At 41.9% G+C, this 25,776-nt stretch overlaps 2 protein-coding genes and 1 long non-coding RNA gene across 5 annotated transcripts; 1 reads left to right on the top strand and 2 right to left on the bottom strand.

Moving 5' to 3' along the window:
* Positions 1-2,465: 2,465 nt before the first annotated feature.
* LOC118719272 (interferon-induced protein with tetratricopeptide repeats 5) lies at positions 2,466-20,521 on the bottom strand. Of its 2 annotated transcripts, none has more exons than XM_036438508.2 (2): positions 20,437-20,521; positions 2,466-4,496 (listed from the first exon to the last, which is right to left on the bottom strand). In XM_036438508.2, the coding sequence occupies exons 1-2, from the start codon at positions 20,439-20,441 to the stop codon at positions 3,053-3,055; spliced, it is 1,449 nt and encodes a 482-aa protein (XP_036294401.1). In that variant the 5' UTR covers positions 20,442-20,521; the 3' UTR covers positions 2,466-3,052. The 2 variants fall into 2 exon arrangements, with proteins under 2 accessions (XP_036294401.1, XP_036294400.1); XM_036438507.2 differs by lacking the exon at positions 20,437-20,521 and adding an exon at positions 11,570-11,805.
* On the bottom strand, positions 14,601-20,576 carry LOC118719273 (interferon-induced protein with tetratricopeptide repeats 1). Its single transcript, XM_036438510.2, has 2 exons — positions 20,437-20,576; positions 14,601-16,325 (listed from the first exon to the last, which is right to left on the bottom strand). Exons 1-2 carry the CDS (start codon positions 20,439-20,441, stop codon positions 14,894-14,896), a joined length of 1,437 nt encoding a protein of 478 aa, XP_036294403.1. The 5' UTR covers positions 20,442-20,576; the 3' UTR covers positions 14,601-14,893.
* Positions 16,278-24,152, top strand: LOC123652379. Of its 2 annotated transcripts, none has more exons than XR_006741691.1 (3): positions 16,278-16,386; positions 20,732-20,960; positions 23,684-24,152. It is a non-coding gene; the product is annotated as an uncharacterized LOC123652379 (long non-coding RNA). The 2 variants fall into 2 exon arrangements; XR_006741692.1 differs by lacking the exon at positions 16,278-16,386 and adding an exon at positions 20,606-20,700 and having other exon boundaries at positions 20,789-20,960.
* Positions 24,153-25,776: the final 1,624 nt, after the last annotated feature.

Below are 25,776 nucleotides of genomic sequence, written 5' to 3'. Positions count from 1 at the left end.
GCAGGTGCAAGTGCCAGGAGGGACCATGGCATGCGGGAGCAAAGAATCTTCAGTAACCACGAGGCTTGCCTGATGACAGTGACAGATGCCCGGCCCCACCTTGGTCTGGCACCCCTGCTCCCCTGCTCCACCATCCTACCATGGCCAATGCCCGCCATGTTCTGTACACGCCCCCTGGTGGTCAGTGCATATCATAGCAACTGGCTGTTCCGTTTGTTCTACTGTTTGGTCTTTTTGCATTAAAGCCTTTTATTGCATAGGATAGGTAGAAACTGTCAAATAGGGAAGAATGATGAACTAGAAAGAAGGAATTAGTTGTGAAATTTAAAGTCACATCACCAATCAATGGCCCAATTTTCTTACCAATCAAGTTGGCTAGAGCAGGCATTTTCTTATGGCCCTCCTGGTTCAAAAGTTCTGTGGGTCTATGCAGTTCTTCTTGAACTGAGATAATTTTCAAGGACTCAATCTAGAAAGGAACAGCGACTGCTTATACTGTCCTTGAAACTCTGGCAGATAGCATGTGATCAACTGCTAAGACTAGTTCTGCACTCAGGACAGAAAATAGGTTTACGAGCTCCATTACTCTGAAGCCAGTTTTCCTGCCAGCTGATTCTCTTGTTGAAGGGTTTTTTCTCATCTGTTGAGAGACTGGTAGCATAGCTTTACTGATCAATAAAATAGTTTCCAAGATCACTTGGAGATCTGGAAAGAGGGACTTCTCTCTTCCCGAAGGCTCAAATCACCCAAAAGGGCAATTAAAACCACTTCCCTGGGCATATTTTTGGTCTAAACAAACAAACAAAAAAAACGGATAAGATCTCTGAAGTCCATAAAGACAGACTAAAATGTGTGAACTTCAGGCCATACTCTTCAGTTAAACGGAAGGAATACATTTCTAAGAATAAGGACTATCTGAAGATGAAGTTATCATTTGGGAAGATAACTCGTCATCAAAACTTGAAGTTTTTATGGTTAATTAATAAAGTGAACTCTGGGGCCTTTTTTAAACCTATGAAATAATTTCCAAACAGTTATACATTTTAGGAAGAAATGTACAATTATTGACAAAATTTAGTTATTATAAACATATTAATTTTAGTTCATTCATACTGTTTTTTATACTTTCTTAGCATGTTATTACTTCTTATATATTTCAATATTTACTATCTAATGAGCTTTAAGATCATTTCATAGATCTGAATGCCTAATATTTAAATATAGTGGCTTATAGTTATCTTTGTTATGATACAATAACTGTATTTTATTACATGTCAAGTGCCTAGTTGGGAGCACAACGTAATTACATTATTCCCAATAAGGGAAAATGATTTCTGCAAAATAAAATATTCTAGTCCCGAATTTCTAAAATATTTGAGTAAAGATCATTCCCTTCCCTGTTCTTCCTTTTGAATAAACAAAATGAATGAAATAAATAAAAACAGCAGGGATTTGAGTAAAACAAACATTAAAAAGAATTTAATTCATGAGATACACTGCAGTATATATGCATGTTTGAATGTGCATTAAAAAAAAAAAACATCTGGAAGAATACATATCAAATTTCTAACAGTTTACCTTAAGGGTGCAGGATTGGAGTAGGGTAAGGGGAGTGCTCTTAAAGTCATATACTTCTGCATTGTTGGAAATTTTACAATGATAATTCACTACAACAAAACCATAAAAAATAAAAATAGCAACAAAAAGTAAAACACATACACATACACATTAGTTTTAAGATACATTGGCAGTATAGAGAATTATATCACATGGCACACTTTTCCACTAATACTGATAGTAAACATAATCAAAGAAATACCTATAGAAGCCACTTTTAGCAATATCCCAACCTAGGGAGGGAGCAGGAGCAGGGGGCGGGGGGAAGAAGTCATTGGAGGGAAAAGGGGGACATCAGTAATACTTTCAACAATAACAATATTTTTTTAAATCCCTTGAGATCAGAGCCCTTAAACAGTGACCCTTCAAGGTGGATATTAAAACTAAAAGCTGGGGTTACCTATTACTGGATGATCTATAGGAAAGCATGGCAATCTGAAAACTTCAGATAAAAGAAATAGCTTCACAGAAGTTGAAATTCTAAAACAATTAACCAAAAGCCAGAAACTGGGGGTATGAGAATTCTTCCCAGTCCAGACCCAAAACTAAATCATTGAAATTTTAGTAATCTAGAGATATAGGTTAGGGACTTCTTCTTTAGGAATTTGCATATCATTATTTCAAATTTTCTGTTGGTCTGCTTTCTATTTCAATGATTGTAACCTAAAAACACTGCAATTCTAATTGGGAAAAATAAAATTAATTTAATCTAGATTCAGTTTAGGCATATTCTTCTAGTTAAAGAACAAGAGAAGCTTGAGACTAGTGGATTTTCCATTATCCATTATTTTCTCATCACTGTTTCTAGCTACGTAATGAACATACTAGGAGATAATACTTTTTTCTCATGTTCTAGTTTTTTTTTTGTTTTTTTTTATTGAGTCATCAGAAATGACCAATTTTTTATTTTGAACTTTTTTCTTTCAACGAAGAGGAATCTTTAGGTTGATGGTTAAATATCCTCATTGAAGTCAGGACATCCATAACTGGAAGGTTCTACCTTTTGTAAGCTACATAACTAAGAACTTAAAATGTTGCACTCCTGAAACAGTGTTCCTGACCTTGGTGTCAGAGATTTATGTAAGATTATACTCACCGCCTCAGTGAGTAATATGGGAAATTTGATAAAATTTAATCGAAATATCCTTATAAACAGCAGCCATCAAGGGCATAAAGTCATCATAATGGCCATGTCATTTTTAAGTGAAAACAGCTGGAACGTTGCTGTTTCTTAGTGAGTTATAGTATTTTAATTTTCAAAGTAGAAAACAAGTGACTCATCCTCATGTACATAAAGTACTTAGCAGGATGCCTGGTACACGATAATGACTCAATAAAAACTGACTCTGTACTGAACGGATAAAAACAATCAACCAAAGTGTAAGAACCCCAAATAAAGAGAAGAGCTTTAAAACCGGTTTCCTAGAAAATATAGCTAAGTGGAAAGCCGAAGCTCACAGAGGGCCGTGAGGAATTCCACGTTTTCTGGATCTACCTTCTGGGCCCTCTCATAATACTCGGCAGCCTGCCTTTTTTCCCCTTCCAGCTTGTACACGAACCCGAGGGCGCTCAGACTCTGCAGGTCTGCCGCGTTGTGCCCCAGCCTCTTGGTAGCCAGTTTCTTCAGCGCGCTCGTCAGTTTGGGACGCAGGGACGACCGGTCTTTGACCTTGAGGGCTTCCAGGTAATGGTGGATGGCAGTGTTTTCTGACTTACGGTGGAATTCTTGAAAGCGGCCGTAGTGGTAGTGGATCTGATGCTTGTGGTCATCCGTGATGTTCTCCAGGCGAAGGGCTTTCTGGAAAATGTCTTCGGCGTTGCTGTACTGGCCTCCCTCGGCATACATGTTGGCCAGGTCGGTGTAGGCGAAGGCGAACATGGAGTCTCGTTCCACGGCTGCCTTGAAGTGAGAGATAGCAGACGTAATCAGCCCGTCCACCTTCAGTTTGTCTTTGCCTTTGGGCCTGTTGCGCGTGGCTTTCTTGATTTGGATCATCTGGGCCCGGTAACAGAGTCCCATCTGGTGGTGCAGGAAGGAGGAGGTCGGGGTCACCTCCAAAGCCTTTTTCAGGAGTTCAAGGGCTTTGTCCCAGGAGTTTTTCCTCCTGTAGAATTTGGCCGCGTAACGGAGGACATAAGGCTCGGAGGATATCTGGTCCAGGATCTCTTCAATGTACTTTTCCCCTTCGGCTTCCGCGTGTACATCTTGAAGCTTCAGTGCCAGGAAGACCTTGATGTAGGTGTTATCCGGGTTCAGGGTGACAGCCTTCCTCAGAGGGCCCAGAGAGAAGCTTTTCACAGACCCTTCCCGGTCGGAATCATCCAGCCGATACACGGTGATGGCATAACCGATGTTAAATTCTGGGTTGTCTGGTTCCACTTCCAGAGCCTTCTCAAAAGCCGCTTTAGCCTTTTGGTAATACTTTCCCCCAAATTTCAGAAGGGCCCACCCTCTCTCACAGTCAATCTCGGGACACTCCAACCTGTAGTTGAAAGGGCTGGACATCTTCTTGCAGACGTCCCCTACCTTGTCTGCGTACTCCTGGGCTTCTTTCAGCTGGCCCATGTGATGGTACACCCAGGCGTAATTCCCCCACGTGACCAGGCTTCGCACTTCTTCTTGGTCAGAGTGCTCCCGCTGGATTATCTGTTCTGCTTGTTCCAAGCACTCCAGGGCATCCTTGTTCTGGCCTTTTAGGTGTTTCACGTAGGCCAGTAAGTTATAGAGAGTGAGTCTGGATTTTGTCGTCAGAAATTCAAGCTGTTGCCCAATTGTGTCTTCCACGTCAAACAGATCAATGTCCTCCTTGAGTAGATTCCAGGTGAAGTGACATTCTAACTCCAACAGAACGGTCTTCAGGGAGTCCTCAGGAAGCTCACTGTCAAAGATAAAATTCGTTTTAGTTTCTGAACAAAGGAAACACTTTTTAAACCACAGTACTATTCTTAATAGCAACTTTTATCTTTTATTGGGTCTTAGAGTTAAATCATAGGCTACTATAACTTTATACTAGATCTCTAATGTGTACAGTTATTTTCCATTGATAGAAAACTACTATATTCCCATAAACTACGAGCTAAGAAAAGGCCCTTACTTCACAGTAACTCTGTTCTGGAAAAGGAACAAAAGGTGTTGACAGAAAATAAACATGCATACAAATCAGTGGACAACATACAGACAGTAACCAGTGCTAAGAAGAAGAAAAAAAATCAGAGTAATGGGATTGAGTGCTGCTGCTGGTGGGGGATACTTTAGTTATGATTGTTAAGGAACAGCCCTTGTGAAAAGGAGCAACTGAAGTATGATCTCAACAATGAAAAGGAGGCTGTCATAAACGATCTGAGGGCAGAATGGTCTAAGCCAGTGCTTCGAAGCCAGGGTGATTTTAACTCTCAGGGGACCTTTGGTCATGTGTGGAGACCATTTTGTTTGTCACCACAGAAGGAATGGTCGGCCCCAACCACCAAGAATGATCTGGTCCAAAGTGTCAGATGGTTTGGGCTGAGGTACCAGCAAGTGCAAAGGCCTTGATGTGGGAATAAATTTGGCAGTGTTCAGGGGACACAAGGAAGTGGGGCTGAAGCATAAACAAAAAGGAGAGTAGATGAGAAGTAGTAGGCAGGGGCAGCTGACTTAAACTGTACTCTAACTGCAATGGGAAACCTTTGGAGAAAAATTAAGTAGGGAAAGGAAAATGTTTGATCTAAGCTTTAAAAAGTTCTGGATGCTCTGTGGAGAATGGACCATAGAGAGTCAAGAGAGGAAGTTGGGAAACTAGTGCAACAGCTATTTACTCAACAAATAGTTATCGAGAGCCTACTATATGCCTGACACTGCTCAGGTTGGGGATACAGCAGTGAACAAAACAGAAAAAAAAATAATTCTGACTTCATGTAGCTTACATTCTAACAGGGGATGGGATGTGCCATAAAGAGACAAAATATAGAATATGTGAGATGCTAAGAATGCCAAGGAGAAAAATGAAGCAAGAGAAGGAAATGGGTGCCTGGCAGGAAATGGGTAGCATGGCCAAAGCAAATCTCCCTAAAAGAGACACGAAGGCAGCTGTTGATGTAATCCAAGGAGAGATTATGCAAGCGTACACTCAGGTTGTAGTAGAGGTTTATTGAGCTCTGCATTGTTAGATTTTGGAGGCAGAACTGATAGATCTTTCTGGTGAACTGGGTGTGGGGAAGGCCATGGGGTGATGAGGGAAGCACGGATGATTGCTATGCTTCTGACTTTAAGAGCTGAGTGGATAAATCAAGAGGACTACTTGGCAGTGTTAATTCGAAGATGTCTATTATCACTTGAATTGCAAGAAAGATGGACCACAAAGAGAAGTGATTCAATTTTTTTAAATTTAATTATTAATGCTCCAATTTTAATCTCCAGCCCCAAACTCCTAACCCTGGTTGCTGTGCCCTTCATCTCCAGCCCATGTCTATTCCTCTAGCCTCATTTTGTACCACTTTCCTTTCACACACTGCTCTCCAGCCATACTGGCCTTCAAAAAATCTTTACTGTTTATTATTTCTTATGCCAAATATGTACTATCACAGGGCATTTGTACCTTCTTTTTTATTCCCTTATTCTTCCTAAGAGAGTTTCAGGGCTTACTTATTCTCGTTAATTCTGGTCTTTGGCTCACATCTCAGCTCTCTGAAGAGAGCTACCTGACTACCTTAGAGAAAAGCTACACCCCACCTTGCTAGTCCATCCTGAAGTCTAGTCAATCACATTTTCCTGTTCTTCGTGGCACTTATAACACTATTTGCTGGGGTTGGAGAGGAGGAAATATGAGATTTAAATGAATTGGCTTGTAGGAATTGGAAAGGGGCTATCCTAGTAGCCAAAAGTGACAGAAAAATTAGAGAACTGGATTAACTGCAAAATTAGTAGCAGTTATGAAAAAAATAAAACCAATATTTAATGGGTAGCACAGTCTGTTCAAGTATCATCCCCAAAGGTTGTGGGGTTGATTCCAGTCTGGGCACATAATCTAATATACTTCTCCAAGAAATGTTTTCCAATTTTTATAAATACTAAATGTAAATATTAAAATTGAATTTATCTACTAGACATTTAAATTAGCTTATTAATTTCCATTTTTATAATTTTCCACATTTATTCTCTCTCTGTTTGTATATATAAATATACACATACCATATACACAGGTCCCACATTTCAGTGGCTACCGGTCTAGACTAGAGTTTTCCAACAGAACTTCTTGCCCTGATGGAAATATTCATATCTGTGTTCTACAATATGGTAAACATTAGCCACACATGGCCACTGGTCATTTGAAATGCAGCAGCTTGTACAATGAAGAAACTGGATTTTTGTTTTACTTACTTTATTTAACTTGTCACATAGGACTGGTGGCTATGGTTTGGGACAGTTAAGAAAGTGGACCTTGGGGCTTAATGGGTAAAAAGGCCTCAAGCCTAACAGGTTAGAGCTCTCATTCACTTTAAATTTCTGCTATTTTACTGAAGGTGAAGAGCTAAATTAAATACAAATACAAACAAGGATATATTTGAAAACTTTATGCATATCACCGTGTTTACTGTACATTCAATTCAACAGTATAAATATATACTACTTAGAATATACTGTCTAAAATCATATGAGTACTCAAAAAAACAAATAACTAAAACTATAATTCACTGAAGGTTTACTACATGCCAACCAGTGTGCCAAGCATTTTATATAAATTACATTAATTTTTTAAAAATATATTTTATTGATTTTTTTACAGAGAGGAGAGAGGGATAGAGAGCTAGAAATGTCGATGAGAGAGAAACACCGATCAGCTGCCTCTTGCATACCCCTTACCAGGGATGTGCCCACAACCAATGTACATGCCCTTGACCGGAATCGAACCTGGGACCTTTCAGTCCGCAGACCGATGCTCTACCACTGAGCCAAACCGGTTTCGGCAAATTACATTAATTTTTATAAAAACCTCTTGCCTGGCTGTTGTGGCTCAATGGTTGAGCATCGACTCATAAACCAAGAGGTTGATGGTTCGAATCCTGGGTTGCAGGCTTGATCCCCAGTAGGGAGGGGGGCATGCAGGAGATAGCCAATTGATGATGTTTCTATTTCTCTATCCTTCTCACTTCTTTTCTCTCTAAAACTCAATAAAAACACATTAATATCAATAATATTTTCACAATTTTATGATGAGTACTGGCAGAGAGTTTAAATTACATGTCTAAAGTTATACCGCTATAAAGTGCTGAGCCAAAAGCTATGCCTTTCAACCATATTATTTTTAAAAATATATATTTTATTGATTTTTTTACAGAGAGCAAGAGAGAGGGATAGAGTCAGAAACATCGATGAGAGAGAGACATTGATCAGCTGCCTCTTGCACACCCCCTACTGGGGATGTGCCTGCAACCAAGATACATGCCCTTGACTGGAATCGAACCTGGGACCTTGTTCACAGGCCGACGCTCTATCCACTGAGCCAAACCAGTTTTGGCTCAACCATATTATTATACCACTTCTCATATACAAATTGGAGGGTTGCTTTTCATAAAATAGTTTTCTTTAAAACACAGGATATATCTAATGTATATAAAATTCACTTTGTTGAAGGAGTCCCTAAAGAGAAAACAAGAAGGGATTTCAGAGAAGCTTAAAGAGCAGGTAAGAGGTTTGTGTGACTGACCATTGGAAAAAACAGACCAGATAAAAGTCTCAGGCTAAGAAAACAACAATTTCATATATAAGCCCTAAAGGTCGAAGCATTCTACTTTGCTGAAACTGTTTTGAGATGGGCTACTTCTCACCAGGATGTGCTTCACCGAGTGCTTCAGATAGGGAGTGGCAGAGATACATATTTATTTAAAGACAATTAGTGACTCTCTCAAACAAGAGAGCTGGGCAAAAATGTGTTAAAGGTGATCTGAAGGAAGTGCAAGAATCTTAGCTAACAAAGATATAAGTATCATTATTCACATGTTAAGCACCCAGCCTGTTTTGTCTTCCGGACAGAAAGTACAGTATCAGTCACCAGTGACTAACTGGGCGCCTAACGTGTTAAGATAAGTGAATTAAAATACTTTCCCGGCCCTAGCCGGTTTGGTTCAGTGGATAGAGTGTTGGCCTGCAGACTGAAGGGTCCCAGGTTCGATTCCGGCCAAGGGCACGTGTCTGGGTTGTGGGCTCGATCCCCAGTGAGGGGTATGTAGGAGGCAGCCAATCAATGGTTCTCTCTCATCATTGATGTTTCTATCTCTCTCTCCTACCTTCCTCTCTGAAATCAATAAAGAAATATATATATATTTTTTTAAAAAACTTTTCTGCACAACCCAATTAGAGACTTGCTGTTGTATAGCAGATGCCCTTCCAAAGTATTTCCTCTATCTCTGATCTCTCCTCTGAATTCCAGACTTATCTCATTTTTAGTTCAAATAAAATACAGAAATTTAGATCCCTGAGTCTGTTCTTCCCTGTCTTCCTCACCTTGTTTGGCACCTCTTAGTTCCACAGGTCAAAACTGAGGAATAATTTTTGGTTCCTCTTCTCTCAATCTTCATACAAATCCAATAGGAAGTCCTGTTAGTTCTACCACCCAGCTACATTTCAAACCCACCTACTTTTCTCCATTCCCACTGCTATTTATCTACTATAAACAACAATTACCTTTCCTTTGAGCTGGGGGGAAAAAATTAGTCTCTCTGCTTTTACTCTTGGTCCCCATATAATAAGTAGTAAACTTTTGGAAATATAAACCAGATTATGTCAGTCTTAAAATCTCCAAATGACTCCCAACACCCTTAGATACTCATCCAGCCATATCCTACAAGTTCTTAGAGGAGTTGGCTGTGTTTTATCCATCCTTCTCTTCTACTACTCTCCCTCCTCATTCACAGTGACCTTCTTCCTGTAGTGACATACCAAGTTCAAGGACTTTTACACCTGTTGTTTTTACTCCATTTAGAATGCTCTGGTCCTAAATCTCTGAGTGACTCTCTCCCATAACTCAGCTCAAATATTCACTATCTAAAATAGCCTCCTCCATTCTAGATCCTTTTCTTTGGCCATTACACTGCCTTATTTTCCTTATCGCTCTTACCACTTTCTGGATTATGTTGGCTACTCATTTATATACTATTTGTCTATTTCCCTCAGTTAAATGGAAGACCCATGAGAATAGAGACCTGGTTTTAATTTTAATTTTTTTTTATTTCTGTGTCCCTAACATCTATTATTCCAGCTATAATAGAAGTTCAATAAATGAGTACTTATAAATGAATGAATGAGTGAATGGACTTACAGATTGGCAGCTTCTGGCACGTCCAGAAATGTAGGCTTAGCATAAAAAACACCTAAATATCAGATGAAGGAATCCCTTCTAATTCTTCCCTTCTGCTAATGGCTCCAAACTTTTCCCAGTTCAGCCTTCCCTCTCCATTTGTCTTTATATCTTGGCATGTTCCCTGTCTGGCTCTATGTTTGGGTTTTGAAAACAGGTTTTGAACTGTTTCTGCTAGTCCTCACTGGGAAGCCTAGTATGATTCCCCCATAAGTACTTGTCCCTTTCTCTGCTGTAACTGCACCATCATGGGTAAGTTTTGCCAGGGCCTTCCCAGCCTGCCCAGATTCACTGCGATAGGAGCCTGTCAGCTCCCTGCCCAGCCACAGAGGAACGTGAACCCTGGCTCTGTTCCCAGGGTTCTACCTCCGCAGCCCAAGACAATGCGGAGGGCGGCTTATGGGTGTGGGTGTGAGATCTGAAAGGGGCATTCAGCCTGCCCCTGAGTGCTCTGCCCATCAGGCCGGCCATGAGAAGTTTTACTTCTTAAACTTTGTGTCAAGTTAATATTTTATCTCTGGGAAGCTGGAAAAGAGAGGCTATTGTGCCTGAAGAGGCAACATTTATCTTTCAGCATTCCCCCCCCCCCCAGTGAGAAGCAGACTTTCACTGTCCTTGGGAGCCCATCTCACTCCCCATGGAGTACTCCCCTCTCCCACCCTACCCCACCCCACCCTACAGATGTCCAGGGCACACCCTTTTCCTCCTGGTTCCTACGGGCCCTTTCAGATCCCTCCCTCCCTCCTTACAAATGCTAGAAGTTGGGGACTTTTAATTATTATTATTATTATTATTATTATTTTACTTCTAATGAAGAGTCTTATGAGATGGATGCCATTCATTTTCGACAGATAAGAAACAGGCTCACGGAGCTTACACCACTTCGCTTTGGGTCACCCCGCTAGCAGAACAAAGGGTTATCTGCTGCAGGCGTCCAGGGTCTGAACCTTTCCTTCCTCCTCGGCCCTATACACAGGGCTGGTTCCCGGACCACGCACAGGGCGGGGTGCAGGGCCTGGGGGTGCCCCAAGGGGCACGGGTAGGCGCCGCCCCCATCCATCCGCCCTGGATAAAGGAATCCTCCGCAAATAGCGGACTGGGCGGAACAATAACCAACGTGTCCGCGGTGCACAGGCGGCTCACGGGCGGGCAGGGAAGCCCTCATCAGACCCCGAATCCAGAAAGGCGACGAGGCAGGAGGAGACAACTGCACGGCAGCTGCAGCCCGGGGGAGGGGAGGGCGGCGGCGGGCCTGCGGGTCGGACCCGCGCCACGTAGCGGTCCGGCCGGAGGGCCCTGGTCCCCCGCGCGGGCCCCGCCGGCGCCGCCCCGGGGAGGCGCGGGGAGGGGACGAACCTCCGGGGCGCATCGCCTGGGCACGGCCCCACCGGGGCCGCCTGGCGGGGATCGGGACTCCGGAGGAGACCAGTCTGATCGGGCACCCTCCCCGACAGGCCCGATCCCAGAGGCCCGGGACCCGGACCAGGTTCGCGGGGAGCTGCTGGGCCCGGAGGGGGATGGGGGTCCGGCCTCTTCGCGGGCCGCTGCGCTGGACACGGAACGGAACAGAGACACAAAGGCCCGCGCACGGCGAGGGGGACAGGCCGGGGCAGCCTCACCTCATGGTGCCGGGCTCCGCGGGGCGTCCAGGCGGGCGGCGGTGGCCTCGGCTTCTCCCTCCGCGGCACCGGGATGCTGCGCTGCCGGGCGGCGGGCGGGCGCGTGCCTGTGCGCGTGCCTGTGCGCGTGCGCGGCGGGCGCGCGCTCCCCGCCAGGCGTCCGCAGGGCTGGGTCGGGGGCCCGGGCGCGTTCGTCTTTGTTACAGGCCGGGCCTGAGCGGGGAAAAGGCCACTGGGAAGGGAATCTGATCCCTGACGAGGCGGAGTCCAGGCCTAGGAAACGGAAACTTCTGGACGGGATGGCTGGGGGCCGCCTTCTCCCGCAACGCCCCCTTCCCGCGAACCTAGGGGGGGACCTTTGCGGAGCTCAGAGTCATTTGGAGTGAAATTTGCAGCTGGGCCTCTGGACCTTGGTCTCCCTGAAGTCCCCGTGCCACAAGATGAACCTTTTAAAAATGTTAATATTGATAAAGGGACAGATAGTTCAGTGCTATTTTTGTTGTAAGAGTGGCAGTGACACTCTGGACAGCCCTTGTGCATCCTAAGCTGAAACGAAAGCAATACACAGCATTGCAGTGGTGTGCGCACATCGGTGCCATTATTTCCATTGGGTACATTTAGATAAACGTTGGGGTCAAAATGTATATGTATTCTAAATTTTGGTAGGTACTGCTGAATAGCTTTGTAGAGAAGTTGATGCACACACACACACACACACCTTACAATTGTATAGTGTTTGCCTTCTGTGCCCATGCCAACAGTGCTTCCAAGGTCCCAATAAAGATGGGGGTGGTACTGCCAATCTAAGCAAAAAAAAAAAAAAAGGCTAACGATCCACACATTGAAATCTTAGTCTCCTTCAACTTCAAGCATTCATTCATTCATTCATTTATTTTATCGGGCAACTGCTAAGAACCACAGGTTGTTCAGGCACTATTGATAACAGCAATGGATTAAATATACAGAGGATCTATCCTTTATGGAGTTATTTTCTAGTGCATGAGATTAAGATAAAGAACAAATAAAACATTGTATATAAGATAGTTCTATGCAAAAAAGCATAGAGAGGGTTGCAGTTCAGTGTATTTTTCTGTTGTAGATACATGGGTGAGGGAAAATTTCACAGAAAGTGGCGATGGAGCAATGAGTGGATATGCAGGTAGGGGGAAGTGTGTGCGGGGCAGGGAGATAGCAAGCATAAAGGCCTGGCGGTAGGGCTATAGTTGGCTAGCCCGGATGATGTGATTGGAGTGAAGAGAGCAGGGAAAAGGTCTAAGACATGATGAGATCAGAGAGGTAATGTGTATGGTGGTGGCTTGTAGGCTATTGTAATATTTATGTTAACTGGGAAAACACATTTTAGAAGGGTACTGAATGGTTTCAGTAGAAAAATAAACCTAGAATTTCCTTCTTACTAAGGATGCAGAAAAATTTAATAAAGCTCCAATGTTTGAAAATTTTCCAGTGCCTTGATCATGCATTTCCCCACCCCCCACCCCCCTTGTTCCTACTTCTTTCCCTTCCTTTCTCTCAGCTGTCTCCGGGCAAAGAGACAGTCTCTGCGTATTAAGGTTTGAATGAATAATAAGCAACCACTAGTAAAAATCAAAGGAGAAAACCTCCTGGTTACCTACTTATATGTTTTAGAAATTCAAATTCAGAGAGACAAAAGCCATCTGTAAAAATGTTAAAGGAAAATACACTTTCAGGATTGAGAAGAAACAAAAGCCTGACTGTTGAGTGGGTGTTGAACATGCTGAAATTACTAGATGGAATTTTAATATCAATATTTTTTTTTCACAGACTGTTGGATTGGGTAGATTCTTAGGAAAAAAATCAATAGTATATTGCATTTTTTAATTAATTTCCTCTTATGAACATGTAGAGAACAGCAACTAGAGAAAAAAGGAAATGATGAGCGAAACCTGGCAACTGATCTAAGATCTGCTTGGGAAAATGAAACTTAAGTAATAGATAAATACTCAAGTTTCAAAATAAACACTCATTTTCAATAACTCTTTCCAAGAGATGAATGTAAATCAGTTTCTTGGCCCTGGTACTATTGACATTTGGGCTGGATAATTCTTTGTTGTAGGAAGCTATCTCAGGCATTGCAGGATGTTTACCCAGCATCTTTGTATATACCCACTAGATGTCAGTAAAACCCTGTAGTTGTGACAACCAAAACTGTCTACAGAAGTTGGCCAGATTCTTTTTGCCCTGAGGGGTAGAATTCTTCTTTTCTCTAGTATCTTTCTCCAACCTGAGCTGAAAATCACTGCTTCAAGTAACGCCTATTTCTTAAAAATTAGTTTTCACAGTACAGCCTTCAAGAGATAGGAGGTGGACGTAGGAGAAGAAATGTTGAATTCAGATTAATCAGTGTTGGAATTCAGGAAGAGGCATGGGTGAAAGGATGGAGATGAAGGGGAATGCCAAAGAAGGCATATTCCCTTGAGCACAGGACTCCAGCTGAGGTGTCTGTATCACATTTGGTCTGGCTGGGGACTCACACGGATGGTGGGTAATCGAAACTGAGGCAAGATATGGCTAGAGGTCCTTAGTTCCAATGCAGTTTCACCTCTAGCAGTATCATGGGAACGGAGACATGGATGGCCAGGGCACCTGCCACAATTGTAAAAAAGTGATAGGGGCCCTAGCCTAGGTTTTTGCTAATTGCTACCTACACTGTTGCAGGCTCCTGCTTCTTTGGGGTCATCTGGTCACCCTAGAAACTCAAAAGTTCTTTTCCTTTGTCTGGTCACTTCTCTGAAAATGTCTTGTTCTTTTGTTAAGATGCTACCTAAGCCCAAGATCTAACCACCTCTTTGAGTTACTTCTCACCAGGTACCACCCTCATGTGTATGTAAGACGCATATTTATGAAGTTTTGTTTGTTTTTCTCTTCTTATTTTCCTCAGTCTAAATTATGAGGCCCCAGTCAAGAACCCTAAGAGGTGGAAGAAAAGAATTTTCCTTACATTGCCATAGTATGTTTAGCATCTGAAAACTATTTGTTGATCAAATGAATGAGTCATTTTATTTAATGTAAGTGATGTGTTTTATTTGCTACAAATTTACTTAACAAACTGTTATTTCTGTTACATAACATTAACAGAAAGATGGCTTATGGCTCTCTTCCTCTCTTACACACGCAAAGGCATAAATATTCTACTTCACTCTTTTTTGAATACAAGTCACATTTTATCAGGCTTGAGTGACTGTTCAAAAGTTACATGTTTCTGAAAGCAGCAAGCAGAAAAGATTATTAACACGCCATAACATAAAATCAAAGGAAATGTCCAAGTGGTCCATATTTCAGCGCCTAAGGAGCATGTCCCACAGGGCTCTCAAAGTTAGCAGCCAGCCTCAGGGCCCGCTCATAGTACTCCAGGGCTTTATTCATTTCTCCTTTCAATTTGTAGGTGAACCCAAGGATGCTCAAGCTTTCTATGTCTACCGCGTTTCTTTGAAGTTTCCTTAAAACCACTTTCTCCAAGGAACTGATACTTCTGTCTCTTACAGATGATGGCTTTTCTATTTTGATCGCTTTTAAATAATAGATAATTGCATCGACTTCAGATTTCCTTTGAAATTCCTGAAATCGACCATAGCGAAAATACAACTCTTGCATAGTTTCTTCTTCAAGTGATTTCACGCGGAGAAGTTTTTGATAAGCATCTTCAGCTTTTCTATAGCTGCCTGCCTGTATGTACATCTCTGCTAGGTGTAGATAAGCAATATCAAATGTTGGCTTTTGTTCCACAGCAAATTCAAGATGAGATATGGCTAATTTTGTTATCCTGTCAATATTTTCTCTATCCTGTCCTCTAGGCTGCCATTTTGTAGCTTTGCTTAGTTTATAGACTTGTGATCTGTAGCAGAGCCCCATCTGGTGATGCACAAGGGCAGAGGAAGGTGTTGCCTGCAAAGCTTTTTTTAACAGCTGAAGAGCTTTATCTATAGAGCCTTTTTTTCGATAAAACATGGCTGCATATCGATAGACATAGGCCTGCGAAGACATGTTGGCCAGTGCTTCTTCAATGTACTTTTCTCCCTCAGCTTCTTGTCGTATTTTCTGAAGTTTTACGGCGAGGAGACACTTAACATACACATCTTTTGGATTTAGCCTGATGGCCCGTTTTAGGGGCTCCAAACAAAATGCCTCCCCAACATGTGATGTTTTGTTAATGACATCCAGACGATAGACAACAATTGCATACCCAGTACTGAATTCAGGGTTTTCAGGGTCCACTTTCAGAGCCTTCTCAAAGCAGGCTTTTGCTCGCTCATAATTCTCTCCTCCACATTTCAGCAAGGCCCATCCTTCCTTACAGTCCATCTCAGGGCATTCGATTGAGTAGCAGGAGGGGCTGGCACGTTTTTTGCAAGTGTTCTCTACCTTGTCCAGGTAAATCTGGGCATCCTCCAGTCTGTCCATGTGGTAATACAGCCAGGCATAGTTGCCCCAGGTAACCAGCTCTATCGCATCCGACTGGTCAGCATGTTCTGCCTGCATCAAGTCTTCAGCTTCTTTCAAGCTCTCCAAGGCTTCCTTATTGTGGCCATTCAGGTGTTTCACATAGGCCAGGAGGTTGTGTATTCCCACATTGAAGTTGTTGTCTAGGAACTCAATTTCATTAAAGACCCTGTTCTCTAAATCAGACAGTACAGTGTCTTCAATGAGCAAGTTCCACGTAAAGTGACATCTCAACTGTTCCAGCTTAGCTCGGACCTGATCTTCGTCAGCGTTCACACTATAGAAATAAAAGCAGATTTTCTTTGTTAGGTGAGAAACAGCCAATGGAAAGAAGCCAGGTAAGACACTTCACATGTATTATATAACTTAGCCTTGCAAAGGACATACCTGCCTTACATTTTATTTATTTATTTGTTTATTTATTTACTTTTAGAGTTCCTATACTGTTGACCCTTGAGCACCACAGGTTTGAACTGGCAGGGCCCAGTTACAGCCAGATTTGTTTCAATATAGTCAGCTTTTCCTATTAGGGGTTTCATGTACAGGCCCGATTTCCAAATATAGTCACATTGGGGGTTAGGGCTTCAAACATGAATTAGGGGGTGAGGGCACAATTCAGTCCATAACAATTGTCAAATAATTTTTGACACATGTGCCAAGATCATTTAATGGGGAAAGATCAGCATTTCAATAAATGTGTTGGGAAAACTGATTATCCACATGCAGAAGAATGAAACTGAACCCTTCCTTTCTTTTTCGAATGGGCTGTAAAACAAGCATGTCAAACTCGTGACTGGTGTGCCACAGGTCTCATTTATTTAAATGGCCTGCCGGCCGAGAGTTTGACATGCTTGCTTTACAGCCTATACAAAAAAGAAAAAACAAAAACAATTCAAAGGGGATCAAAGACCTAAATGTAAGACTTAAAACTATGACGATCTTAGAAAAAAAAAATAGAGAAAAAACTCCATGACATTGTATTTGGCAATAATTTCTTGGATAGGATACCAAAAGCACAGACAACAAAAGTAAAAATAGGTTAGTTGTATGTCATCAAAATTTAAAACTTTTGTGCATCAAGGGACATTCCCAATACTGTGAAAAGAAAACTCACAGAATGGGAAAATATATTTGCTAATCACGTATCTGATAAGGGATTAATAAGCAGATTATATACACAAGACTTACAATTCAACAACAAAAATAAACAGCTGATTAAAACATGGGAAAAGGATTAGAGTAGGCAATTTCTCCAAAGAAGATAAACAAATGGCCAATAAACACATGAAAAGATGCTCAACATCAATCATTAGTGAAATGAAATCAAAAGCATAATGAGATACCACTTGACACCTATTAAGATTACTATTATATTTTTAAAAATCCAGAAAATAACAAGTGTTGGTGAGGATGTGGAGAAATTAGAACCCTTGTGTATAGTGGAAATGTAAAATGGGGCAGCTGCTGTGGGAAATGGTGATGATTGCTCAAAAAATTAAGCACATGGATCACCATATGATTCAGCAATTTCACTTCTGGGCATCTACTCAAAATAAGTGAAAACAGGAACTGGGACAGATATTTGCACATTTGTCTTCATAGCATTACTCACAATAGCCAAAAGGTGGAAGCAAATCAAGTGTCCATCAAGATATGAATGGATAAACAAAATGTGGTACATGCATACAATGGAATATTATTTCACCTTAAAAAGGAAATACAGCCCTAGGTGGTTTGACTCAGGGGATAAAGCATCAACCTGGGACTGAAGGGTCCCAAATTCGATTGTAGTCAAGGGCACATGTCTGGGTTTCGGGCTTGATCCCCAGTGGGAGGCATGCAAGAGGCAGCCGATCAATCATTCTCTCTTATCATTTATGTTTTTATCTCTCTCTCCCTCTTCCTTCCTCTCTGAAATCAATAAAAACATATTAAAAAAAAGAAAAAAGAAAAAGAAAGACAGGGATGAGGGCAAGTGCTGGGGAGTAGAGGAGACTGAGGGAGGTTGGGGGGACGGGGGGAAGAGACATATGTACTACCATTTGTAATACCTTAAACAATAAAATAAAATAAAATAAAATAAAATAAAATAAAATAAAATAAAATAAAATAAAATAAAATAAAAAAGGAAAGACATTCTGATGCATGCTATATAACATGGATGAATCTTGAAGACATTTTGCTAATTGAAATACGCTGGTCACAAAAGACCACATATGATGTGTTTTCATTTATAGGAAATATCCACAACAGGCAAATCAATAGAGACAGAAAGCAGATTAATGGTTGTCAGGGCCTGGGTTAAAGGGTGAGTGGGGAGTGACTGCTTAATGGCTATGGAGTTTCCCCTCAGAGTGATGAAAATTTTCTTTTTAAAAAAATGTATATTTTATTTATTTTTTTTTATAGAGAGGAAGTGAGAGGGATAGAGAGTTAGAAACATCAATCAGCTGCCTCCTGCACACCTCCTACTAGGGATGTGCCCGCAACCAAGCTACATGCCCTTGACTGGAATTGAATCTGGGACCTTTCAGTCCACAGGCTGATGCTCTATCCACTGAGCCAAACCGGTTAGGAAGAAAATTCTCTCCTCTCTCTCGCTCTCTCTCTTTCTCCCCCCATCTCTCTCTCTCTCTCTCTCTCTCTCTCTCTCTCTCTCTCTCTCTCTATATATATATATATATATATATATATATATATATATATATATATATAAATATATATATATATATATATACACACACACACACATACACACACACTATTTGTATATATATTTATGTATAATTGATTAGGGAGAGGGAGAGAGAGAAACATCAATGATGAGAGAGAATCATTGATTGGCTGCCTCCTTATGCCCCCTAATGGGGATCGAGCCTGCATCCAAAGTATGTGCCCTTCACCAGAATTTAACCTGGGCTCCTTCAGTCCATAGGCCGACACTCTATCCACTGAGCCAAACCAGATAGGGCATGAAACTTTTCTTGAAGTAGATACTGGTGATAGTTGCACAACATTGCAAATGTATTAAACACCACAAAATTGTATACTCAAAATTAGTTAAAATGGCAGATTTTACCTTACATGTATTTTATTGTAATAACAAAACCATATCACTAACCTGAACAGAAATTCTTCAAATTATGTATGTATATTTTTCTAGTACATGTACATGTTAAAAAAAAAAAAAAACCAACACCAAAACATTAACATGTAAAAACTAATTAGCAGGCTGTCTCATAAACCCCCATTGGTACCCTTTGAGAAACATTGGTTTAAAGATTAAATAAGGTGTCATTGAATAGAGACTGATTCCTGACTCAGCTCTATCACTTACTACCTGTGTGATCTCAACATTTTAAAATCCAAGATCCATTATTGAACCATCAGTATGGGTACTTGCCTCATGGTTTCTTTTGAGGGTGAAATACAATAACTTACACAATCATTTTAGAAACCAGCTGGCATTTAATAAACATGTAGGAAGTGATGGCTACTTTTAAAGTACGTATAATAATATCAACAACAACAACCAGTGATAAACCACTCTTTCTGTGGACCAAAGGACAACAACAACCACCACCAGTGACAAACCACTCTTTCTGTGGACCAAAGGAGGGGTGGAAGATTGATCAGGGCCAGTAAATGTGCATTTTCTGGAACTTTTTGCCCCTTCAAAATTTTACCCATTGGAGCTCTGAGGGGAAATGTACAGATCGATTTTGATTTATGTCTTCTTTCAATCTGCCACTATCAGGGATTGTTTGAATCTAGATTCTGTTGGGACAATAAATAAATTCTCACCTTCGGCCCTTTACTGAAAGAAGACATGGGTGTTCTCCAGGGCAGAACTCCAGCCACCACCCGGGGACAGGAGGCTATCAAGGCTTCCCCAGGAGGGAGGTAATCTGCTGATCTCAAATCCAGTTGAAATGAAGGAGCACAGAGCCCACAGCTGTGTGGGTCCTGCATTCCCTCCACCCCTCCACGGGAGGGAGCCCGCTACAAGCAATCTCTCTATCCAGGCAAACTGTCCATCCCCTCCCTAAGGCAGACAGAAGTGAGTTTGGCAGAAATTCGTTTCAGAGAATGGGATCATCTTGTCCCCGTGGAATTCTTTTCCTGTTTCCCTCCTCTTTTTTGGGCTTTTTAACATGAGTAAGTTTCCCCAAGGCGATGCTAACAGAAATGAAAATGCCTGAATGAATAAAACCATTTATCTGTCTACGAATGTACACACACACTCACACACCCAGTCCACAAGCAGATGCTCAAACAGAAGAGTGAGGAGACTGTCAGCACTGAAATTAAGTCTGTCGAGACAGTGATGATTAACATTTCCCAAAAAAACTTCAAGCAAAAAGGGAGAGAAGCAGAGAAATCCTTACCTCATGGTTGCTAAGAGTTCAGGCAGCAGTTTGCAGTGATTTGGTTAGCTGGATGGGCTCCACGGAGATCGGACCAACCTGCCTTGTAGGTTTGCAGGTAAGTTTCAGCCCCAGGGCAGGGCTATTTAAGGGACATAAACAGCTGACTAATGAGGTAAACTGTGGGGCGTGTTGTTGAAGAATAACTTGGAAACCAAGGAGAAAACTGAAACTAGATAGTGAAACTGAAGCAGAGTTCCTCCCAGTGAAAATGAAACTAAAACGGTAAGTGCTTCCTTTGTTTTGTTTTGGAAAGGGATTGAGGTGAAGGTTGTGAAGAACAGAGTCAGTGATGTGTGAATTCCTCTCTGAGTCTTTACTTGGCCTTGCGGAAACCTGGCCGCGTCAGGAGATGCCAATTATGTCAAGTCCACTGAATCTGGAGCCAGGGACACCTATGACTATTGGCTGCGTGAACTTGTCGAAGACATGCCCCAGACCGCTGCCTGTTTGCTCATCTGGAAACAGAAATGGCTCATTTTATGGTATGCACTTCTGCAAATCTCTAAACTGGAGGTATATGTATATGGATATGGATATGGATATGGATATACCTATATTTCAGAGAGGAAGGAGAGAGAGAGAGAGAAACATGAAGGATGAGAGAGCATCATCTATGGATTGCACCCACCCTACTAGGGATGGAGCCCACAACCCAGGCATGTGCCCTGACTGGGAATTGAACCATGACCTCCTGGTTGATAGGTTCAACCACTGAGTCACACCAGCTGGCTGGGATAAACTGGAGTCTTAACCCAACTTTGCTCCTATTTTCTGAGAGCTTGTCTTACGAATTATTCTATGCCTTTGCATACCCTTCTGGAGAATGGTCAGTGACTGTATGAGGCCTATAACATCTTCTTTAGACACAGGAACAGGGGAATTGTATATATTATACTATGATCTTGAGACTTTAAAACAAATCAAAATAATGCTAACCTGGCCTGTTTTGTTCAGTGGTTAGAGTGTCAGCCTGTTGACTGAAGTGCCATGGGTTCAATTCCCTACTACATGTACCTGGGATGCAAGTTTGATTCCCTGCCCTGTAGCGTGTAGGAGGCAACTAATCAAGCTGTCTCCCTCATATCAGCGTTTCGCTCTCGCTCTCTCTCCTCCTCTTCCTCCTCCTCCCTCCCTTTCTTTCAAAAAATCAATGGGAAAAATATCCTTCAGTGAGGATTAACAACAACAAAAATATTGTTAATGCTGAATGACAGGATTTTCTTATTTTAAATGCTCTCTATGGTAATTACCTAAAGTGTTCTTATTCACCAGACATTGATAGTCACACCTATGCAAGAGCATTGTCCATTCCCTTGGTGCCCATGCATTCAGGCTTGGTCTACCGCACCTGGCCCATGTCATTTTCTGTACTTGCGCTGTGTCGTGGAAAGAGGTGGAAGAAAATAGGGAGGCTGGGATCCTGGATGAGTCTCCCATTACTGGTGTCTGCCAAGCACCTGTTTCTCCTGATTTTTCTTTGGAAATTTCTCCACTCTCCTGATACCTGGAGAAAAGTGGTGATTCCCTGGCAGATTGGCAAAGCAGACTTATCTCTAACCACAGTTAATTTAACCATGGGGGGGAGTGTTTACTGAGAGGAGACAATTAGACCAGCTTCACTGGAAAGCTGACATTGGGAAGTATTGGGCCTGTAACATATACACTGATTGGTCAGATTATTATGATCTCTGAACGCATAATAATCAGGCCACTCAGTATATATATCAGAGGCCCGGTGCGTGAATTGTGTATGGGTAGGGTACAGCCAGCCTGGCCAGGGGGAGTGGACATGGGCATAAGCACACGCATGAATGATGCAAGACAGACATGTATTAAAGAGAGAGAAAAAGACAAGGAAGAGTGTGTGTGTGTGTGTGTGTGTGTGTGTGTGTGTGTAGAAAAGGAAACTTTCAGAAAATGAATTTTCAGCATTGGGCTGATTCCATTCCCAGCAGTCTAGCTAGGATCCGCTCCCTGAATGACTGACTAATAATGACTAATAATGATAAGCCACTTCACCTCTATGAGCCTCACCTTTCATATCTGATAAATAGCTGACTTGGAATAGCTTATTGGATCCCAACCTCCTACTGCACAGTAGAATTATCTAGGGAGGTTTTAAGAGTATTGCTAGCCCTAGCTGGTTTGGCTCAGGGGATAGTCAGCCTGTGGACTGAAGGGTTTCAGGTTTGATTCCAGTCAGGGCCACATGCTGGGGTGGAAGGCTGGATCCCTGATGGGGGGCATGCAGGAGGCAGCAAATCAATGATTCTTTCTCAACATTGATGTTTCCATCTCTCTCTCCTCTCCCTTTCTCTCTGAAATCAATAAAAAAATGTATATTTTTAAAAAGAGTAATGCTAACTAGGCCTCATCCCAGACATATTGATTCTGGGAAAGGGCCCCCAACTTTAAAATTAAAGATAAATCCTCAGGTAATTTTGAAGTACATGAGGGTTGGAACTGGGCCTATGATGATCCCTGTTGTCTACTGTGTGATTGAAATTCCCTGACATTTTAGAAAAGGTACTGAACAGTTTACTCGGGGTGAAAAAAATAAATCCAGCTGAAACCGGTTTGGCTCAATGGATAGAGCGTCGGCTTGGGGACTGAAAGGTCCCGGGTTCGATTCTGGTCAAGGGCATGTACCTTGGTTGCGGGCATATCCCCAGTAGGGGGTATGCAAGAGGCAGCTGATCGATGACTCTCTCTCATCGATGTTTCTAACTCTCTATCTCTCTCCCTTCCTCTCTGTACAAAATCAATAAAGAAAATATATTTTAAAAAATAAACATAAATAAATAAAATAAATCCAGATTTTCTCCTCACCAAAGATGTAGAAAAACTTAATAGAGCTCCAATGTTTGAAAACATTTCTAGTGCCTTTATTATGTTTTTTTTTTTCTTCTTCCTTGTTTCTACTTCTTTCCCTTCCTTTCTCTCATCTGTATCTGGTTCAAGAGATAGTTTTTGCTTATTAAAGTTTAAATGGATAACAAGTAAGCAATCAATGATAAAATTAGAAGAAAAAAACCCTCCTGGATATCTCTGCATATTGTTTAGAAACTCAAAGAAACAAAACCCCATAAAAATTTTTAAAGAAAAATAAATTTTCAAGATTGAGAAGAAAGATCTGGCTGTTGAGTGGGTGTTGAACATACTGAAATTATTAGGTGGAACTTGAATATCAAACTTTTTTTTAAAGACTATTGGTTTGGGTGGATCCTTGGGAAAATCATTAGTGTATTGTTTTTTAATTTCTTCCTGTCAACATGAGAAAAAGGGAAATATAAAGTGAAACATGACAACTGATTAAAATCTTCATGGGAAACTGAAACTTAAGTAATCAGTATGACTCATCAAGTTATTTCTAAGAACTATTCCAGGAGATAGCTGTAAATCAGAATTCCTTGCCCTTGGTACCATTGGCATTTGGGTTGGATAATTCTGTTGTAGGAACCTATTCCATGTATTGTAGTATATTCACCCAGCATCACTGTGTATATCCACTTGATATCAACAGCACTCTTTGACAGTCAAAAGTGTCTTTCTGCCTGGCCGGCATGGCTCAGTGGTTGAGTGTCAACCTATGAACCAGGAGGTCATGATTCCATTCCTGGTCAGGGTATATGCCCCGGTTGCAGACTCAATACTCACTCTCATCATTGATGTTTCTTTCTCCCTCTCTCTTCTGCTCTGAAATCAATAATAATATATTGAAAAAAGCAACAACAACAAAAAATAGTGTCTTTAGTCTGGCTGGGGTGGCTCAGAGGTTGAGCGTTGACTTATAAATCAGGAGGTCAGGATTCAATTCCCAGTCAGGGCACATGCCTGGGTTGTAAGCTCCATCCCCAGAGGGGGCATGCAGGAGGCAGCTGATTAATGATTCTTTCTCATCATTGATATTTCTCTTTCCCTTCCTCTCTCTGAAACCAATAAAAATATATATATTTTAAAAAGTGTCTTTAGACTGGCCCAGCCCAGCCTGGGGCAGGCAGCCTGCAGATGTTAGTCAGGTGTCGCCCATCTTCTTGATGAGTTTCACCTCCTCACCCCAGAAGTGGTTCTCCAGGGAGTCATAGAACTGAAGGTCTGCATCTCCACAAGGGCCTGGTCAGGTTCCTCTCCAAGATCAGGTGGCTCCCATGATGGCTCTCATGGCATCCTGAGTTTGCCCACTCACCTTGGGGAGGCTTCAGCACGTCCTGGAAGAGAAGGCGGCCACCACAATGGTTTTGCATCTTTAAGATGCTCAGCATCCTCGCGCTTCTCCTCCGCCAACTCCTGTGAGAAGTGCCCCCGCTCTCCAGCGCCACATCGTCACCATCCAAGTAAAAGCCCAGAGAGAGGGTACTTAAAGTGTCCAGATACTTAAAATAACCAGTTGGACTGCACAAATATACCTCAGATATTGAGAATTTTTTTCTTGGAAGAAGCAGGCTATCGCAGACCTCACAGAGCCCTACACAGATGTAGGCAGAGAAGCTGTTCATTATCCATCAACGCACACAAACAGGTTGAAGTCTGCTCAGTACCTCCCCTGTTAAAGTTTTCAGATTGTTTGAATTTCTCTGGCTGCTCAATACAAGAGGGAAGCCTGAAGCAGCATAAAGACCTACTGAGCCTGCAGCATGGGCTGCTCACTGAGATCGCCTCTCTCTTCTGGGGAGTGCTGCTTTGAGCCAGAGCCAACTACCAAAATGGGAAGAACAATGTGCCAAGGCTGAAATTATCCTACAAAGGTAAATCTCTATCTCCCCCCCAACCCCCCTGTTATTTGGCTTGCTGTTTGATACCCCTCAGTCATACCCCTTTCCTCCCCCAACCCCCCCTCCTCGCCCCCTGACTTTTTATTCCTTGAATTCCCTCCCAATCCAAACCATAAAACCTTTAGTTTAACCTGGGGGACCTATATAACTGTATGCGACTTCCTGAGATGATTTAAGCACTATTTATTTATTTAAATAAATAAAAGCATGCCTTCTGTTTGAGATGACAATTTAAGTGCAAACAAAGAAAATTTAATCACATTTGCAGAGAGGAGCTGAATGCCCGGGAAATGCTGATCTGTCTATGTGATCATACGTTTTGTTAATTTTTCTGACCCTACTTATTTTAAAATATCTTTAAAACTACTATTGAAAAAAAAAAAAAAGGTTCCTCTTTAGATATGCATGCCTCACCTATAAGAATTGTTAGGACAAATTGTGTTTTCTGTTTTAGACACTAAATGGTTAATCATCACCATGAATATTCAGTTTGTTCAAATCTGACAATCAGATGCTTAACAGAAGC

The sequence above is a fragment of the Pipistrellus kuhlii genome, unplaced genomic scaffold (genome assembly GCF_014108245.1).
Source record: "Pipistrellus kuhlii isolate mPipKuh1 unplaced genomic scaffold, mPipKuh1.p scaffold_m20_p_15, whole genome shotgun sequence".
NCBI lineage: Eukaryota > Metazoa > Chordata > Mammalia > Chiroptera > Vespertilionidae > Pipistrellus > Pipistrellus kuhlii.
The sequence above is the reverse complement of the archived record's forward strand: the minus strand, read 5'-3'. Positions and strand labels throughout refer to the sequence as shown.